The sequence below is a fragment of the Excalfactoria chinensis genome, chromosome 14, assembly GCF_039878825.1.
Source record: "Excalfactoria chinensis isolate bCotChi1 chromosome 14, bCotChi1.hap2, whole genome shotgun sequence".
In the NCBI taxonomy this organism is placed as follows: Eukaryota; Metazoa; Chordata; class Aves; order Galliformes; family Phasianidae; genus Excalfactoria; species Excalfactoria chinensis.
This window is the reverse complement of record NC_092838.1, coordinates 8,905,361-8,926,352: the sequence shown is the minus strand read 5'-3', so window position 1 is coordinate 8,926,352 and position 20,992 is coordinate 8,905,361. Positions and strand designations below refer to the sequence as shown.

The window sequence follows — 20,992 nt, the reverse complement described above, 5'->3', positions numbered from 1 at the left end:
GGGTTGTTCCGAGCTGGTGACCCAAAGTGCTTCTCAGAACTCTGCAGCTGTTTGGTAGAATAAGTCTTTACCCTGTGAAAGTCTGTGACTGGGGGGAGGTTGTTGGTGTGTGTTCCTTTTTCTGTTCCAGATTCTACTTTTTTTTCTGATGTTACTTAAAGGGAGGTTTAGTATATTCTGTATTTGCTGGTATGAGGATAGATGGCTTTTTTTTTCCTCCCTGGGTTTGGGTAGCACTGAGGCAGAATGTCTTCCTTTTCCGTCTTTCATATTTTAATAGAGGCTTCAAGTAGAATTAGGATTTTAGGAAACATAAGGGATTCAGAAAGAAACCTGTGTTTATACAGACAGGTTGTATGAAGCCTAATGCTCTGGATAAGCTCACATACTTGGTGTCAGAGAAGGAGGGGATGATTTTGGTCCTGAGAGTGATGTTATCTTTACATAATTTTCACGCTTCCTTCTGTGGCTCTTCCAGCATCTTCCTTTGGAACAGTAGTGGGTCGGTGAAAGGTTTTTAGAGACAAACATCTCTTTAGTACATAGCTAGTAAAATAGCAAAGGGGGAGAGCCTCCTTCTTTCTGTTTTAGTTTCTCCTCTGAAGAGCAAGGAAAGTAGGAACAGAGCTCTGTTGCCGGTATGCAAAAGGCCTCCACTGTAATTAGTGGCCTGGAAGTTTTTCTGCTTGCTTTTCTGATCCCCGTGTTGCAAAAGCTTGCTGTGCTGCTGGAATTACTTTTTGGAATGCAGAGGTGTGTTGTAGCTGGAAAAGCATGTGCTTTGCTTAATGAGCTTTCCTAGCCACTGAGCACAGCTGGCTGCTGCAGTCTGTTTGTTTTGTCTTAAATAATTCTTATATCCATGCTTTAAATTAAACTAACACTATCTGCATTAACTGACAACACAAACTCGATGTCCATAAATGAAACCAAACACTACAATCGACTCAAACTTTCAGTGCCCAGCTTTATGTAACCAGGCAGCCTACTGAAAAGGAAGATTTGGAAATAACAGCAGTGGCTTGTAAATGGTGAGCGGTGTTTGTGGAAGGGATGTTGGTGTTGAGCTAAGGTTTGAGCTCTTCCATCATACAGAGAAGAGAGCAAGGGCTGCCTGGTCAGCAGGGCATCTGTTCTTGTCTCATCTCTGGATATTTTGCTGTAGGAGACTGAGCTTTCTGGAGGCTGCCTGTGAGTTTATTTCTAGGGTTGCTACAGTCCTGCAGCTCAGGAAATGAAATTTAGTTGTGGGTCACAGAATTGTAGGGATTGGAAGAGGCCTCTGGAGGTCATCTAGTTCAAGACCACATAAGGCCTTCAAGGACCCTTTGGTCCAAATTAAGAGTGAACAGGATAAATACTGGAAGAATGAAATACTCAATATTAAAGGAATTGTAGGTCAGTTTTTTTGAGGTTTTTTTTTTTTTCTTAAGTCTTCAAAAGTTAAAGACTGTTCTTCATGTATTTGTAGAACTTGAATTCTTTTTTCTTACGCTTCTCCTTCCATGTGATGCTTCTATGTGTGTGTTTTCCCTTCCTTTCATTGCTCCTTACTCTTGTGTAACTGCCTTGTAAAGCTTGAGGTAGGTAGTAACTACCAAAACCAAACCAAACTGAAAACCAGCCTATCAACAAAACGCCATTCCATTTCCCTGCCTGGGTGTTCATTCTCACACCAGTAAGGACAGGCTTCTTTTCTTCCAGTGAATTCATGTTGTTTAAGGTTGCAGTGCAGTGAAGCTGCTCCCTTTGCCAGGGTGAGCAGCTCCTGACCTGCACACAAACTCTTCTGTCTTCGTTTCCTTGTGGGCAGTGGGCTGAGCTGTAGGTCAAGATGAAGACTTGCGTCTATCTGATGGTTCTCAGCATTGCTCGTCAAAGAATTGCATTGCACTGAGGCTTTAGACTTTTTTTCCTTAACACAAATGCCAGTGGACAGATTTAGGGCCTGGACGTCAGCTCCATTTACTTGCAGGTTTGCTTCTTGTTTATTAAACTGAGCCCAGTCGGTATCGAAATAAGTTTCCTGAAGTCAAAATGACTGACAGTGAGCCCTCAAAAAGACAGAAATGGTTGCATTTATAATTACACACACACACACGTATCATAATTTTACATGTAATTTAAACAAAAATCCCTTCTATTAGCATTCTTTTCAGTACTGTGCAGAATAGACTTAGAATATCAGGGACAGATTTCTGAATGAAGCTCTGCTAATACGTGAAATGTAATCCATTAATGGCTTACAGGCATCTGCACGAAGATAATGTATGGATTCTAATGCTGCTGTTAGGAAGAAAAAGAACAAAATATTGTTGAGTAGTTGGATATTGCTGGGAAGAAAATAGGAGTATGTCAAGGAGATTATTGTACTGACTTCACTGAAACTAATGAGAAATGCTGTCCTTGCTGCTCTGATCTGCTGTAGGTGTATATTTGCAGCCTTATAGCATGGGAGGAATCACAGTGTCCTGAGCCAGAAGGGACCTGCAGGAATCACTGTGTCCAGCTCTTGGTTCCACACAGGACCACCCTGACCTCAAAACATAAAGATTTCATGTTATGTGTTTGGCTTAAATGCATATTTGGGTAAGGTTAAAGGTGATTCACATATAACAAGATGATTTTTTCCTGTCTTAATGGAGTTTTGGTTTTGAGATAATTAACATACCGTGTTGGGGGGGGCGAGCATAGAACTGAGTAATTCTGTGTTTCTGCAGAAAGGCGAGTATTTGTTGTGGCATCTATGGTGTTTTTGGGGGGTGTTGTTCATTTCTTGTAGGGGGCAGGATTGAGGGTTGTGGTACGTGGATTTTGCTGTGGGCTGTTTGGGGTTTTTTTCCTTCTTGAGTCTGTTTCAGAGATTCCCCATTTCTGTCCATCAGAAACCTGCCCTGCTCACTGAACGCTCACCCTGGACACTGGCAGTACCAGTCTTACTGCTCCCCTTCATTTCAGGTGAAATGAACTTTGTTTGCAAAACAAGTTAATATTCCAACTGCGTTGTGAAATGTTACAACAACTGGCTGTCCATCCTAGTGTAAGAGACAGAAGCTCTTCACGGAGGAGCTATCGCCCGCCTTCCTACACACGTAATTCACGATTAATCTTTGAGACTGTAGCAATTAGCAGAGCCTTTAATGGATGCAGGATTGACAGAAGGATGCCCGTTTCCCAGATATTTTTATTTCTGGAGATGCTTTCATTCATCTTTGTGACTTTTTAGTTTGAGTGAGAAATGAAAACTACTTTTCTCTTCCAAAATGTATCTTGTGTTCTCGTAGCTTAGCAAAGCTGTTACCAAAGAACGTCGGCAAGGCTCAGAGCATCCATCTGTCAGTCTGGAGGTTGAGCTGCAGGTCTCTGACCACCTCTGTCTCATCTCCATAGCTTCGGCTTTGTGAATGTACCTGAAAATTTTCCAGTGAATTAAAGACCTCCTGTTTTGCTCTTGTAAAATGAATTATTAATTTGTTTTGTACTGAGGTATGAGGAAGTAGAGCTTCAGCTTACTGGATTATCAAAGCCTGTTCTGTGTGAGCATACTGAATTTGCTTTCATTCTCTGAATGTTCCAGCCACTAATGTGCTGCTTGGCTTACAGTACTCCTGTACGTTTGTAGCTGTATAAATGGGAGTATTTCCTTAGATGCTGAGCCTTTAATATCAGTGGAAGCAGAAAAGCTAAGTTTCTAGTTTGGCCATTAAGGGTCGGATATTATGTATCATTATAGTGAAGAATGCACTGAGTTTGATACCCTGTGATATTCCATCTTATTCTGTACAAAATGTTTGTCGTGCAGTTTCAGAGGACTGACTGTTCTGTGATAAGACTGTTCAGTGCATACAGGTTAATGGCCTTTCCTGTGTCAGTTTATGCTCCTTTTAGGATTTTAAAGGGGGAATTTGTGTTTTGAAAAAGTTCTTTAGTCTTTGAAAGCAGAAGCAGCAAATGTTCTGTGTAGCTTTCATGCAGCTGAAAGGGAGATTTATTTTATTGTCTTGTAGCAGTTTTTCTTGTGGAGGCTTCTGGGGGACTAGAACTTGTCTTCAGCTCCCGTTAGACAAAAAGGAAGTTTTATTCTTATGGCACAAAGTGATTTTGGCTCGTCTGACTTGTTTGTTATATGCATAATCGAAACCCACAATTGTCAGAAAAGTCCTCAGCCATTGGGTTAACTTCTGTGCTACCAGTAGCCTTGTTTAGCTACAGCAGATATAAAAATGTCATGCATAATAACTCTTAAAGTCTTGACAGAATGGTGTGTAGCTCATGGAGAGCTTCTAAAGGAAGGAATTTTCCTGCCACACTGCTGCCTTTCTGGTTAGGCTCAACAATGCTTCTGCCCTATTCAGTGCAGCATTGTTTCTTTTTATAAAACAAATAGTTGTTAATAGATGCACTCGGTCATTTGGTTGCTGCTCATTTTCTACTCATCTTTTTTTTGCTGAGTGTATCTCATAAATAAGTCATGCCACAGAGAATCTGTGCTGTAGTGTTTCCTAGCCATCTCAGAATTGCTTTGGCTGTGTGGATTAATCAAGTTCACATTTCTGATGAACATCTTAGGGTGGTTAAAAGAAACAAAGCTGAAATATCTGTGCTTTTCTTAATGAAGCTGTAGGACTTTGATTTATGTATCCTAACATTTCTTTCTTTGTTTTCCGAAAGGATGCTTTATGGAGTTTCTCCATCAGGGCAGTGTGCAAACTTCCCAAGAGCGTACCTGTTTTCATAGGAAGAATCGGATGTCTGTGTAGTGTTATACAGGCCAGAATCTCACTGCGGCACGGGCAGTTGAATAATGCTCTCTGCACAGTGCTGGGCAGGTCTGTCTGCTCAGCTTGCTCCTTGCCTGGCTTCCCAAGCCATGTGCTCACAGATTAGATCAATGCATTACCTGATAGGACGGTTCAGAACATTTCCCCGATTTGCTGACACGGGGGAATGGTGAGGTAAAGTAATAGGTTTTGTACTACATCTTAGAATACACTACTGCGGTGTTGGCAAGCTCCTTCTTCTCATGTGAAATCCGCTGCTGCAGTGGTGCATTGCAGGAAACAGATAAAAATCAACGCTGCGCATATCCACACATCATTCATATTCTGTGGGAAGAGGCCTGTGTTTGAGCCTTCAGCAGCTTACGTGCTTTCACAAGGCAGATACGCCTTCCACTTCCAACAAAAAAATATCTTGCTGTAGAAGAACATGCAATTTAATTAGAACAAGATCCGTTATTTAAATGGTTGAAGAACGCGGTAGGCTATTAAATGCATCTTTTGTGGAACACTGGAGCAATCATTTAGACTTGGAAATGCTGCTGCTTGGGGTGAGCACCTACCAAAGGAGAAGCAAATGAGCAATTTGGGCAGAGTGGTTGGAACTGAGGAGCAGAATTGCTTTTGTCTTGTTGAAATATCACTTGTTACTACCGTGACTTCATATAGGAAAGCTGGGATTGCTGGTTATTTTTTAGGGTATCTCCCTGTTTTTCCAGCGTCCTGTGCTTTTAAATTACACAACTTCTTCCCTTTTTTCTGTTGTTATTCCCCTCCCTGAGTTTTATTTCAGTGTTAGACCTACTTTAGGATTCTGTGGGAAACAAATTGGAAATTACAGTTGTGTTGTTGTTTTTAACATGACAAAAAACACCACAGCAACAAAGTCTGACTCGGTACTGAGCTCCTGGCACAGGATATAAGCCAGGATACCAAGAACAGGGGGAAAAAACACCTGTATGTACAGGGCACCTGACAGCTAGCAAGATCTGTGGTGGAATTTAGGACAGCGTGCGATAGTGAATCAAAGTACCCCAGGTTTTGTCTGACTCATACTGCTCTCCTGGGAAAAGCCCTTTAATCATAGCATTGTTGTTAGAGTTTATGCAGACTTTGGATTCTGCTCTGTCCTCATTTAAGGCTGTCCTCCTTGCAGGCTGCTGTGAGCAGGCTGTAGGCCACCATGAGTGGGCTGTGGGCCACCACCAGGCCTCCCCTCAGCATCCTCTTCTCTGGCCTGAGTAAACCAGGGGACCTCAGCTGCTCCTTATGCTCATTGACCCCCAGACCTTTCCCCACCTTCCCAGCTCTCCTTCCACCTCTTGGATAGCTTTATTTCCTTTTTGTACTGTGGTGATTACAACTGCACACAGCTCCCCTGTGCAGCCACCTGTGTTAAATTGGAAAAACATATTAGATGCAAATTGGCTGTAGGGATCCCATGTGCCCATAGTACTGCCTTTGCTTTTTGTTGGATCAGCGTTGTTCTTTGTGGGGTTACATGGTATAGAAGACCGAACAGCTGGATGGAAGAACTTCACTGTGTAGATTTAGGTTGAGCCATCTGAAATGATACATAAAGACCAGTCAAAAACAAGGTCTTACTGAAAAAATAAATGAAATCTTTTGTGGAAAGAAACTTCTCAGGAATGACTTGCTTGGATTCTAATAGGAAACTGTTTCATGGGGACAAATAAGATGAATTCACTGTTGTTTTCCATCCTGCCTTCCAAGACTCATTTGAGCTTTGATCTAATTGAATGAGAGGCCGCATAAAAGCAAGTCATTATTCTTGTTCTGCATCCTTGGGGGAAGAAAAATGACTGACTTCAAGTAGTTGCTCACTTTGGAACAGGGGAAGGTCACTTTAGGATAGGGCAGTCCTAGCATATGGCTGTGTAACTGTGTGGTGTTAACAAGTAGATGAAGTGTGGTAGATGTGAACTAGATAGAGCCAGGAAGAACCAAGCCCTAGACTAGCAGCATGCATTCAGGAAGGCTGTTCTGGTTGTTACAGGTCAGTCTTTGCATATATTAATTCCAAATCGATGTTTGTGGTTGAGGGGAAGAAAAGGAGGTTCTCTTATTTAAAAAAAACAAAACAAACAAAAAAAAACTTTCTGAAAATTTTTATTTTATTTTTTCTTTATATTCTTTTGCTTTCAGAGAAGCTGTAGTATATTTGGGCACAGTGGAAAAATGTTCTTCAACGCTATCCTAAATTAATGTCCTCAAGAGTTTAAAGAAGCACATGCAATCATTTAATAAACAACAAAATAAACCTTCTGTCTTACCTGGTACATAGTATAAGGTAGAAGCTTCCCTAAAGCTCTGTGTGTGGAACCTGTTTGTGAGGTGCCATTTTGTTTGGGGTGATGATACCAAGCTGCATGGTGCAGTTGGCAAAGTGGAACAAAGGGATGCCATAGACCTAGATCTAGACCTTAGCATCTAACAATCCAATGAGATTAACAAGGCCACATGTACTGCATTGCTTTTGGATCACGGCAATCCCAGATACACGTACAGTCTGGGAGAGGGACTCATTGGGAGTTCCTCTTCTGTGCTGAAGAGGACTTTAAGATCCTGATGGATGAAAGGTGGGACATGAGCAGCAGGGTGCTCTTGGGGCCCAGAAGGCCAGTGGTATCCTGGGCTGCATCAACAGAGAGATTGCCAGCAAGGAAAGGGAGGCGATTGTCCTCCTCTCTTCCACCCTTGTGAGGTCCCCAGCACAGGAGGGGAGCTTAGGTGATCTCTAAGCTCTTCTCCAACCTAAGCTATTCTGTGATTTATGCAGTCAAGAGTTACTTAATGTTTGCTTCTTCAAGTTCATGTTTTGCATTGGATTTGTTTTCAACTGCTGCTTAGGGAAAAGCCTTCCTGTATTTTCCTTAATTGTGGTAGGGAAACGAGCCTTTGCCCATTTGGTTCTGTTATGTAACTAAGTTATGGAAGTAGCCAGTGTTTGTGCTCTGGAACCTCAAAGTGATACCCAGTCCTGTTTTATGAGATGGTTTGGAGAAGAAAAGTGAATGGTTTGGCTATTGGTTTGTAAGTCAGTGGACACTGGAGGTAATACCAGCTGTGTGGAAGTTTCTTCAGTTACTTAATCCAGACTCTTTCAGTGCACTAGATGGTGTTATTTCAGATATTTCAGATTGTGGTAATTCTAGAATTGCTCTGAATGTTCTTGCATCCAGGGGATTTGCTTAGAAGATACTCTCATAGGTGGTCTCTTCTGTCATGCTGTGTAACAGCCCCTCTCTGTTGCTTATGGCATATGAACTTTAAGGGTTTACCTGCATGTTCCCATGTTTTGTCCTTGGATTAATGTTCTTGCTTTGCTGCTGTCAATTAATTTTTAGTTCTCTGGTGCTCTTGAAAGCATCACAGCTCTTGTCATCGCCCAGCCCTGTGAGCAGGAGGATCTGAAGGCTGTAGACAAAATACTGCCAGGCTCGCACGGTCGTGCTGTGGTTAATTTTACATTTGTAAGTATACAAACTTCAGGAACCGGACACAACTAAGTGGGCCTCTTAAAATTTCTTTCTGCCCTCCCTGCAGTTCTGCCATTATGATTTCTCTGTCTGGGGATTCTGGTCCGCTCCATATGTGTGGTTCCTGGTGGGCTAACCATACTGTTGTGACACACCATCGCTGCTGGGGGAGGTGGCTCTCACTGCCTGTTCATTAGGATAGAGTTCCATCCCCCCCAGCCCCCAGAGAATTCATCAGCCTGGCATCAGAGCACTGCAGAACACTTAGCACAGCCTTGGCATTGCCAGATGAGGAAATTGTGATGATTTGTCGTGTTCAAATAATACAACTAAAAAGGGAACAGGATTAACTTTCTTCTATATCCTCCAGACAAAAAACAAAACAACCGAAAAACTAATTAAGCAGATCATTCAAAGTACTCTGATATTGGCTTCATATCATTTCCCTTGTGTGGTTGCTAATGTTTCTGCCATGAAGATGGGGGGTGGGAGGAGAAACACCCTGAAAATAAAGGCAATTAAAAAATGCTGTCAGAATTAAAACAAAAAGCAAACAAACAAACAAAGAACAGGATGCAAAGACTGCAGAAAATTCATAATGTATTTTTTTTCCTCTGGCAGCACTATCTTACAAACTCTTTTCAGTATTGGGGTGAAAATAAGAGAAATAGAATGATCCCAATGTTGAAGCAGTGAAGTTGAATGCTCACGTAGTTTGCCTTATCAGCAGGGAGGCAGCTCGTGCCCTTGCTGAGATGCAGCATCTTAACGTGTAATAAAAAAGTTTGGAAGAGAAGGAGGAGATGGTTTGATAATGGCTCTTCAGCATCTTTTGCAGTATGTTCAGCAGCACGTGGCTTCTTTCCATTTTCCCACCTATAGGCGAAAGTGTGCTCAGTCAGGCGGTCATAATGGTATATTTTTGTTGGTACTTGGGAGCTGTGATGTTGCTTGAACGCTTCAGCTTTTGCATTTTGAGTCCTCAGTTGTGTCTGTGTTGAAACTTGTGCAGTGATGGTTGCAGGCAGTCTCCTGTTTGCAGAGCTGGAAGGGCATCTTCGGTCTGCTCTGCCAGTGCAGGAGCCAGCAAACGCAGCAGTGCACCTTGTGTTCAAAGGTGGCTGTTGGACAGAGATGAAATAGTTAACTGTCTTTTTCTGCTGCTCTAATACATAATTGTTTGGAATGATCAAAAATAAAGAAGCTTCCCATATTTGGCATTATTATTATTATTATTATTATTATTATTATTATTATTATTATTATTATTATTATTGAAGGTGACTTCCTAATATTTGTTAGACCCACAAACTGTGAATTGCTGCTTTGCTGCCACTAATAAACCTTTCATTAGGACCCCTGACCTTCGTGAGATGGGAAACAGAACATTCTGTATTGATGGAATAGTACTGTAAAAGTCATTTCCAATCAGGTGGAGTCTTACTTGCTGGAAGTGAGAGAACAATAATTAAGTTAATGTATTTTTTTTTAGTTTATTGACTGTTAACGTGTCAGAAATGTGCGCTTACTCACAGTAACTCTGAATCATCCTATCGGCGTGTGGAGGAGTGATCTGTGTGCCATACCACGGAGGAGTGAAGAATCAATCCCTCATTTCTGTTGCCTGGAATCTGTAAGAGCTCTGCTCTGAAGATGAAGTGTTTAAGTGTATGAAGTGTCCCAGGTTCCACATTAATAGATGGGCCACAGGTCGGTGATGCCTGCCTGGGGAGAATGAACCTTGAAGTAAACTGGGACTAAGAGCTGGTATCAATGTCTTAAGACAAATTCAATCCCCAGCTGGTTACTTCTGAGGTGCAAATGGTACTGTTAAGCCTACCAAATCTTGTCAGCTGTGCTTCAGTATTGGCTTTCTCCTCCCACATGATATACGTGTCTTGTTTTACACACTGACTTAATTTCCCCCAAAGATGGGGAAATCAAGTAGGTTTCTCTTAGGAAGTTTTTACTTTCCTAATGGTTGTGGTTGAGCATAAGCACTTGGGCGTGATAAAAACCCTTGCAGGGATCCACAGCATAGGGTGTCAGCAGTGTGTTCGCTGCACTAAGATCAGCTTAAAGATACGTTTTTCTGCTTTGCTTATGAACGTGTTCAGTGTGCTGCACCTTTCTTAAGATCTTTTAACCTCACAGGCCTTGCACAGTCCCGTGTGCTACCTGGTTTATCTTTTCCCTTGGACCTGTGTGATGAATCTTGTTTGTGGAAGGTAAAAGGAGGGAGGTCTTTGGCTGATGGGTTTGGAACTGTTAACACCTCAGTTCTGGAGGTGCTGTGATGTAACTTGGTTTGAGCAAAAGTGGCAAAACTGCTGGAATACCCTGATGGAAAACTTACTTATAAAGATGCTTTCCTTTCATTTACAGTCAAATAAAAACTGAGCTTCTAAAGCTACTTCTAAAGTAGTTGGAAATACAGAAGAATGACATGCAGTAGCCAAGGATGATGTATGTCTAAGTTTTTCTGCAGTTTGCTTTGCAGAAGTAGGGCATTGCTATTCCAAATGCTTTCCGTGGGTTTGAGGAGCTCAGAGTTGGTACTGTGCAAAGTTCCAGCAGGTTTGTGGGTTTCTGTGTGCCACCTGCCCAGCGTGACCTCGATGGAGGTGAAGCCTGTGATGACCCAGAGAAGGAGATCTGGGGCTGAGGCTGTCGAACACTGAGCTCCCAGGGGAAAGCGCTGCCAGGGGGACATGCTCGTGGTGGTAGGAGAGTAAAGTAATATGAAGCTGCTCTGGCAGTCTGGGGAGACTTGAAGTGTCAGCAGTCTGGTTAGCTGACCTGCTAATACCTGCTGCTTTTTTAACTCACTTCTTGCAAATCTGTGCATGCTATTGTGAGCGGGTGGCCCTTTAGGGAGGAGTTCTGTTGAGTTGCCCCACAAGTGATTTGTGGTTGGGTCCCTGTCGTGTATCTCTGGTCAGCTTCCCTGTAGTGTTGGGCAATGAGCAAGGCCTGGTTTCCTTTGTACAGAAGTTGAGACTTGTTTTAAAGCAGGCTTGCGACTTAATGGATCCGACTGATTGTGATTACTCATTTGCAGTCTTCTGTTTTGCCTTAGTCAGACCGTGGCCTCAAGAGATACGAGTGGGGTGGGAGTATTATGAAACGCGGTAATTTGATTATTTGGGGGGGGGGGGGGTGGAAGCTTTGTCTTTAACTTAGCAAATTGTTTAAAAGCGCACAGAGATGAAAAGGAGACAGCTAATCTCATTAAAAATAGCCGCTATGCTTTTTGGTATTGATTTCTTTCCTCACTCTGTCTTAACGTTTTCTTACAGTATTAGAAGAACAGTCTTGAGCTGTGCCGAGCAAATAGAGAGCACGGCAGCATAGCTTCCTTTACATAAAGGATTGAACTCTTCTTTTAATTAACCACTTAATTTTTACACTCATATGTTATTCGTTAATTCTCATTTGAATGAAAATTGATATCCTCAGAGTTTCTTTTTTGCCTGAAACAATCGATTTTTACACACCAAAGTCATCTGTTTACAACGCGTTTAATGCGAGAATAATTATTTTTAGCAGGCTAAGTGAAATAGCGGGTTGCTGGAGTTGTTGTCATAGCAGCAATCTTAACAGATAGGCTGGTCCTATTTAGCTTTTGCAGCCACAGAGCAACCGTTAGGCAACAGTTTGACAGTTCTGCAGCATTTCTTCTAAAGATGGAATTTGTGCTCCTGGTGCTGATGTGTATTTTTGGTCCTGCTTTAAAATATTTCTTTCTGTAGGTGTGTGGAGTTTTTAATCAACGGCTCGGTTTTCATCAGCCAGCTTAGGAGGACTTTGGATACACAGGGTGTGGAATTCAGGATTTGAGTCTTGTTTGGTAGAGGTTTGAAATGGAATTCACAGCGCAGCGTATTGCAGGAGTCCTTGGCTTTGTTTTCTTTTAAAAGCCGTGACTACTTTGGAGGAAGCTGGTCTACAAAACAGTATTGTGCATCATTTATTCAGCGCTAATTTTAAGTTGTGGCAGACTGTGCCAGTACTACTAAAGAACCTTGGGGTTTATCTTGGATTAAATACATTGCCTGGGTTGGGAAACTGTAGCTTAATATTCAGTAAATTCTGCTTTTATTTATTTTAATGTGCTTCTACATTGAGCGAAGGTATTTATAGCTCTGGGCTGTTAAAGAAGTTCAGTTACTCTTAAACATACACTTGACTGCAGTTGTCTGAGTGGAAGTGAATGTGTTTGCTGTGTGGGACTTTTCCTATCCGTGTCTCCTAGTTGGATGGTTTGGACTTGAATTATTTGTGGTGCTATAGAAGGCTCATCCCCAAACTCTGAAGTCTCTGACTTGATAATTTTTTAGAGGATCTATTGCAGCACCTGAGTTTAATGCCAAGAAAAAGCTTTGGGTGTTTTTGACTCAAAGATAGCTTTGAATATGATGAGAGCCAGAAAATCCATGTAATCTTCTCATTGTTTTCTTCAGGCCCTACTTTTTAAAATGTATTTTCATCCTAGGAATGCGGGCTGTCCTGTCAGGTTTATGTGCTTACTTCAAAGGAACGTCACACCAGTTCCCATCCCCAAATTTCCCATTCTGGATCCCTTGGGAACAGTCAGACTCGGGGAGGCAGTGCTGCAGGGTGCCCAGGAGAGGCGGTAGATCTGGTCCAGCTGAACTGCTTTCCAGCTTAAGCACACGGAGGTTTCTGTGCTGATGCTGGGTTTGTCTGGCACCAGAAATGCAGAGGTGGAGTGAGGGAGTGATAGGATTGTGTCCTGGAGAAGCAGCGCCTGTTACCTCTGCTTGGAGTGTTTGTTAAGCTCTGAATGCTGTAACCGGTTCAGCTGTCTGCTCTTAGAGGAGACCCGCTCTCTATCAAGACTTAGAAATATATTGGATCAGCTTAAGAGTTTTCTCCGTTTACATCTTACTTGGTGTTTTTGTCACAGAACTCCTGTTTTCCCCTCCTGAAGTGTTCAAATATACTGAGTAAAGATAGAGCCAGCAGCTGGATCTGCATCTGTTTAGTCGCATTTGGATATGCACTTCTGTTGTTCACATTGTCTGTTTATCTGTTTCAGGCAAAGTCGTGCATTTGTCATATGTGTGGTGCCCACCTGAACAGACTCCACTCTTGCCTCTACTGTGTCTTCTTTGGCTGTTTTACAAAGAAACATATTCACGAGCACGCAAAGACAAAGCGACACAATTTAGGTAAGCTGTCTTTTTTCTTTTTCCTACCCCTTCAATCCCACTTTGAAAGGGAAAGTCCAAATACTGTTCTTGAATCCTAATGGTATTTCAGAGTTACCAGAATGGTGCAGCTTCTATTTTAAATTTTATTTGGGGTTGTTTGGTTATTTAGCACTTAGCAGTCATGGCTAACAAATCACACAGGAATGTGTTTGCTCTCTTGGTGCACTGACGTACACGGTTGTTGTTACACACCAATTTAAGTCTGTTGATATTAGAAAGTAAGCGTGTTATAAAATCTAAGATTAAAATCTGCTACTACCATCTAGAGATGGAGCTCATTTTCATTGTGCGTGGTATGTGCTGTATGCATAAGGGGAGGGCTGAACGCATATGGTAGGCTTTCACCTTTTACAGGTTACCCAAGGAGGCTGTGGATGCCCCATCCCTGGATCCATTCAGTGCCAGGCTGGATGTGGCTCTGGGCAGCCTGGTCTGGTGGTTGGCGATCCTGCACGTAGCAGGGGGGTTGAAACTGGATGAGCACTGTGGGCCTTTTCAACCCAGGCCATTCTAGGATTCTGTGATTCACATCGTTAAGGCTTCTCATCATCATTCGCACACACTTTGGAAACTCACTGCCCTAAATATGCAGCTTCTTTTGAAGAAATTTCATTCAACTACTTGTCCTTAAGTATAGTAAACCCAGATCTTCTTGGAAGATGAGGGGAGTAGGGCACACTACCTAGAACACCTTCCATGAAACATTTATTGAGATACGGGGGAAATAAGATCAGGAAAAAAAATGTGCATTTCAAGTGTAATGTAAGTTCATAGTAGTACAAAAATAGTGCAAGAAAGGTGTTCCAGTTGCACAGGGATGTTCAGAAGTGCTCTGAATCAGTTGCACATCATCGCCGTAGCCCTGAGAATTATTCCTGCTAATATTTTAGTTATGATGCAGACAATTTTATATTAAAATTCTTGTTGAGATGGGTATACATTTGCTTTAATCAGGACTACAGCTGAATCAAATTTTGCTTGATTACAACATTTCTCTTCAAATTAAACTACATTTTTGGTAGAATAATAAAGAGGAAAAAAAGACATTATTTCCTGGAATGAATGTCCCTTTCCTGTTTTGGCCTTGTTCTCATTTCACTTAATTCTAAGTGCTCATAGAACAAACTGCTTTTTGTTTTCCATGAAGACAAAGGTGCTACAGAAGGCCAGGAGTAGTGCTGTGTAATCCCGTGCTTAAGAAATTGGCATATAAATTTACTATTTATGAAAAAGATGTCTTAAACAAGCAAATTTTCTTCCTTCGTGTGTGTGCAGAAAGAAGAATGTAGGCTTTGTGGTGGTATAGCTTAAGACTGTAAATTCCCTGAACAGGATAGTGCTGGAAAACAGTACTGACTGTCTCCCTGGAGATACTCAGAAGCCATCTGGTTGTGGGTCTGGGCAACCTGCTCTGGATGGCCCTGATGGAGCAGGACAAGGTAACCTCGGAGGTCCCATTGAGCATCAGCTGTTCCTTTAATTTTCTTCTTTGCAGTGATTGTGGTGTTGTTGGCGTAGAAAGAGTGAGGGTTGGAGTCGGGAGGTAACCTGGTTTAGAAATGCTGGAAACAGCAGTAGGTCAATGGGCTCGTGCTCTAGGACAAAAAAACAGCACCCAAACCCAATGTAAAAACCTGTATGATGCTTTTTATGAGACACAGTCTGTAAGGGCTTTTGAACTCAGTTATTGGGATTAGGTTGTTTGAGAATCTTTAACAGTGCAGGAGTAGAAATTTGTCTAGTGAAACTCCAAAGTGTTTTAGTTTAGTAAAAATATAAGGATTTTTAGTAGGATCTGCATATGGAAAACACTGCCAGTTTAAGCATATGGCCACACCTAGTGTTTAACTAAGACATGCATACAGTTCTAATGAGACTATTATGAAGTATTTGTCTGTTTATCTGTGGCTGCTGTGTAAACGCTGTAGTATTTTTACCATTAAGCCTCCTATATTTAAGGAAAGCTCTTTTGAAAGAGCCATTAATTGTACATGTGGTGAGCTGCTGTTTCAGCCATGTGTTTGGGCAGCCTGAGTTCCTCCACGTTAATTTCTGTACAAGGTAGAATTTGCTGAGATCTGCTGTAGTAAAATGTCTCCCATTGCCTTGAATGGAAAAACAAAACCTGGACAGAGGAAGGAGGAGATGCTTTGAGAAGGACGTGCTCTTGCTTGAAGGCTGTTGTAGTTATTTTAGTGGTGCTAGATAATTAAGAATGTGTCAGAGAAGGTACTTAGCAAAAGATGTGCAGCCTTTATGTCAAAAGCTGATTGTACAAGGCAAAACAGAGTACAGTGTGATCCCATTCCAAAGAACGATTAGTTTGTGGTTAACTGTGAAGTACGTAGTGCACAAATGCATGTAATGTGAAGATAATACAGCTGCCTGCTTGATTTCTAGCTTCGGAGTTTCCTTTTTTATTTTTCTAATGTATGTTTTGGTGTTTAACATCCAGCTGCATGTGAAATGAGCTGTAAAAACGCGTAGTTCTGCTCTTACTTTCTGTTGCTTTCAGTGCTGCAGTTTCCATTGGGGAAAATAACATCTAATAGGCAAAAACGGGTTAAGTGCTTAGAAACTTCAAAATGAACAGGAATTATTTTAAAACACTTGGTGACTTTTTGCTGAGCCAACATCAGTCTCCATGGAGACTAGCAGGAGTTGCACACTTAATCACAGTTCTAAGAAATATCATAGATTTCAGCTGTCTGAGCACTGGAAGCAATGTTTTTACAGCTAACTGCTCTATGCTTCAGGAGCCTTCAGGATCATAGTCCAAAGTGCTCTTAAAATACATCCCTTGTTATCTCTGCTTCCCTGAGCAATATAAATTAGGCACTCACATCCTGACTCTGTAGCAGTACCTGTGCTCTTGCAGCTGCTTGCCTGTTCAGTCCTTGTTAATAATACTGTACTTGTTTTAATATGCTCCTTGATGTCGGGTGTAAGGTAGGTGAGGTGAGGTACTGCTGTATGTGTTGGGTTTTTTAACATTCTGCATTGCACAGGCTTTGTTAGTCCATCACTGCAGTTAATACTTCTGCTAGGTTTGGGATTGTTAATGCATTGTGCAGATGGGTTGATTTGAGCTTGAAAACATGCCACAGCCATGTCACACAAACTCCAAAGGGAATTAATTTTAGTCTAGGTAATATACTAAAATAAAGGTGTGGATTCAGTTTAGTAATTCCCAGAGCAGAATTCTGTGTTGCTGTGTGTTGTGTTGTCCTTCAATGAAACAGTTATTCCAAGGAGGGTGATACCAAAGTGCGGATCACAGCTCATCTCCTGAAAGGTATATTGTAGTGAAACATGCCATATCCAGCCAAACAGTGTTAGTTCTGTTCGCCTGGGTCTTTCAGAAGCTGAACACAGACATTTGTTAGTCAGGTAGGATGTGCATGCATCCCTGCTGTGTTACCTGCTTGTTTATGTATTGTTTTCTTGTTCCCACTGTCTCTGATCTCTTCACGTTTTTCACAAGGACCTCAGTGGATATGCTTGGCAAAGTAAAGCACTCAAGCTTGAAGCACTTTACGTGGCTCCCAGATGGAGAGGATGAAGACCTTTCGCTGCCTAAATTTCAACTTTCACCTCTGAGTTGTTGCCTTCTGAAACTCCTCATCGCTCGCACCCCTTGCTAAAGTTGCTCTCATTCCTATGTTCTCTTTGATTCCTTTTCAGATTGATGCCTCTGTTTTTAAATGGTGATCTTTGACTTTCTCCTTACTATTTTGTGCAGCTGTTTAGAGCTTTATATAATAAGGGGTAGACTGAAATGACTCTAAAGTGGTATAGCAGTCTGTTGTAAGTATAGGAGGTATAAAAGCAGAGAAAAATGATATCTTGCAAGAGGTCTTTTCAGTTACTTTGCTGGTGACCCACACGTAGGTGTTTCTAATTCCTGAACCAGGAATCCAGAATAACACGGTTCAGTAACATGACATGATGATTCTTTTAAGCTTCTTCTGGTTCTTTCCTATGAAAGAAAAGAAGAAAGCATTTCTATTGGATGCATGCTTTTACAGTGTCATCAGTTGTGTAATTAAGTTAAAACAGAATTAAAATACAGTGATTAGAGCTAATTAAATGTTTGCTTTGATTTTTGGGAGAAAATAAAATGGTCTGAAGGTATCCTGAAACTCGGGAGTTGGTTTTTGTGCTCAGAGAGGGGTAGCTGGTAGTGCAAGGAGAGCAGGCAGCTGGGAGGTCAGCAAGGCAGCTGCCATGGAAGAGCCCAGGGAAAGGGACATTGGTGGTGAGGAATGCGGGGCATCATGGCAGAGCTGGCAGTGGTTTATTTGGAAACATTTAGGTGCTGGCTCTAGGTCAGTAGATCCCAAACTTCTCACGAGTTTGAGGCCTGTTTATGTTAATTCTGTGATCCCAAGTATGAATACCAATAATGCAAATTGTTGTGTATTTGTGTACTTAACTGCTGGGATGTCTCTTCCTGGGTTTTCTGGCCAAAAAAATCTGGTTTGAAAAATCAAGTTATGCTAATTGGAATAAATTAACTTAGAAACTTTACCAGGAGACTTTTGTTTTTCTCCAAGGATCCTGAAACTGAGCAGCTGTCTTTTGTCTTTCATTAGAAATTCCTGCCCTTCCTCTGCATTGCAATCAGGCCTGTATAACCTCCTTTTTATTGGTGCTTGAGGTAATTTGTCCAAAACCTATCGCAGTCTTTTTAATGACATAAAAAGTGTTGGCATATATACAGCTGTATTGTTCACCTAAGTATGCTGGAGAGAGGACGTTTTTCTCAAGGGTCCTTAATCAGGCAGCGGACAATTACAGCTTTTACCCAGCCAGTGTTTGTGTTAAACTTTGATTTACACCAGAAGTTCACTCAGCTCTGAATAAGTGGCTTATGTAAGGTGATCTCTCATTGGGTTTCATCTTGACATTCAGCACTTGCATGCATAAATCTACAAAGTTTGGAAAAATAAGAAAGCACAAAGTATGACTGCCCATTCTGATGGCAGATTGAATGTTCCAGTGCTCACAGAGTGCCCCATTTATCTAATATTCTGCTAGAATCTAATATTGCAGCCCTGATTCTTTATTTAATTTCATTGGGTAAGGTTGCCTTTCAAAAAACCAACAAAATATGGAGGGCAATATTTGATCTTTGTATCGAGACCAATGCTCTGAAGTTTCAGATTCTTTGATAGCTGTGCTTGACTGGTAGTGCATTTGATAATGGATTAAATATTGTAACTCCATAATACTTCACAGCTTAATTGTGATTTAATTGTGATTTTTCTTTTCCCCTAACATAGCACAGTGTTTTCTTTCTGCTCTCCAGCACAACTGAGGTCCTCCTTCACTTTTGTGATGTCCTGCTAAAGGAGATCGTTCGATCCTCCCAGCAGCTGGGTGGAAACTGCAGTGTAACAGGAGGTAGCACAAACAATCCTTAGCTTCTTCCACAAGCCGTGGTCCAAATGAAGCAAAAGACTACAGTAATGAAATGCATAAGCAAAATGACAGCTAATAGACATTGTGCAAACTTCTTTAAAGTTATTGTTCTCTTTGTTACTTGTTTAGAAGTAACAAACAACTTGGTGTAATCACCGAATGATCGAGAAGGAGGAGGAAAAATGGGCACAGAGAGACTGAAGGGTGAGTGAGAGGTAGCTAGGAGGAAACCTTACCCAGTTTTATTTTGCTACTGAAGTGAAAGGTTGGAGCACGAACCAGGGCACTCACTGGAGCCCACTGCTGATGCCTCTGCAGCTTCTCATAGCACCTCTGCTGAAGCTGCTGGGGTCTGCTGCTGCCAGCAGGCACAGCCTGCAGTGGGATGTGGCAAACTGTGGCTCAAGTAGGGCACAGCCCAGAGAGTGCTGCTCCCGGATAGCAGCCAGCACAAAGGAGATAGGGCTCTGTTTGCCTGGTGCAACTGGCAGCGGAATTGCTGCTGCAGGGCATGTGGTTTTGTTTATTTACAATTCCAGTGTAATTCAGGGCTGTTTCTTGCAGGCCACCTAATGTGGCAATGGTTTCCTTTGTTTCAAACAGGGCTGGAGTGAGATTAGTTTCATAATATTATTTATCCAGAAACAAAAAGAATGTAGATATAAAATAAATGGGGCATACACTCTGAAGGGAATGCATTTTTCATCTGTCCGCTACATGTAGCTTGTAATTTATTTATTTATTTTTAACTTGTGGCTTTTTTTCTGTTCCAATGTACTGAAAACTCAGCAGTTTGCTATGATTAATTCACGCTCTGCTCCTCCCTTGGTCTATCTTCAAGCAAAAGGTCATTTCCCAGTTAGCTGCTTTATTTTGTTTGTTGGCTTTCTTTTGTTTAGGGTTGTGAAAGGAAAATATTTGTAACATTGCTTAGTGTTCAGATGTCCATTTAAAAGGGAACTCTTTAAACAAGGCAAACTGTGAGACACCGGATCTGTGGAATAAACCAACTTGCTCAGGGACAAGTATCTTTCCTTTTCAGTGTTATCTCCTGTTCGAGTTTTCATTTGGGTGTTAAGTAGGTACTTTCCAATGATCTTAGTGGCTTTGAGTATACATGTCTTAGGAAAGGACAATTTGAAGTAATAGATCTTAAGGTTATAACACGGTACTGGTGTACAGCAGTCCCTGTGATTATGCCTTTTGTTCCCTTAAGTTTGAAAGGTGTTTTGTGAATTACAGACATCTTTGAGGCAGCCTGTGCTTTGCATTGCTGTACCATAAGCAATTGAATAACTCATAATTGGAAATGTTTCCCATTTCTTCTGTTTTTTTTCTCCAAGGTGCAGATGTTTTCTTGTGGATTATGTGGAACACGGTGCCTGACTTGACAGCCTGCTTGTAAAACATGCATTAGTTTATGAACTCACGTCCTCTTTTTCTTCTCCCAACTTCCCTTCTGTTTTGCAGCCATAGACCTTTTGTATGGGGGTATATACTGCTTTATGTGTCAAGATTACATATACGACAAAGACATGGAACAAATTGCCAAAGAAGAACAACGAAAAGCTTGGAAATTACAAGGTTTGGTTTTCCTGCCTGAATTTCTTGTTTCTGTTTTTTATCATACCTGTCCCTCCCATTTGTCAATGGCAAAACAAAGTAAGGGGAAGAAAGAGCTCTTTAGAAATAGCTGTGTAGGCCATGGGAGAGAGAGATGTTTAGCTAGTGCTTTCCAGGAGCTGCTGTTAGTTTTTATCGTGTGCGCCACACCTACTTGTAGCAAAATTACTTTTAATTGCAAACAATATGTATATATCTTAACATTAATCCTGCAAAACTTGCATAGCATCAGTCAGGTCTGTACTAGGTAGAAAATGTCACCACCTGCTCCTTTAGGCTGTTGTAGGTGTTATGGGCAAGAGGTCTGTTCCCCTCACATGAAATGCCACCTTTTGTGTGTGATTTTTTTCTTTTTAATAGAACGTGCCAGCTTACTTTGCACACCTGTGCTTTCACAGTACACGCACAGTATCTATGTAGAAATATTGAC

General features: G+C 41.6%; 1 protein-coding gene across 8 annotated transcripts in view; it reads left to right on the top strand.

The window, feature by feature from the left end:
- The window catches only part of USP22 (ubiquitin specific peptidase 22), a 100,030-nt gene that overhangs the window by 32,445 nt on the left and 46,593 nt on the right, over positions 1-20,992 (top strand). For all 8 annotated transcript variants that reach the window (XM_072348826.1, XM_072348829.1, XM_072348830.1 and 5 more), the window contains 2 exons: positions 13,341-13,473; positions 20,410-20,523. In XM_072348826.1, the coding sequence (XP_072204927.1) occupies positions 13,362-13,473; positions 20,410-20,523 (226 nt within the window). In that variant the 5' untranslated portion in view covers positions 13,341-13,361. The remainder of the gene's footprint in view (positions 1-13,340; positions 13,474-20,409; positions 20,524-20,992) is intronic.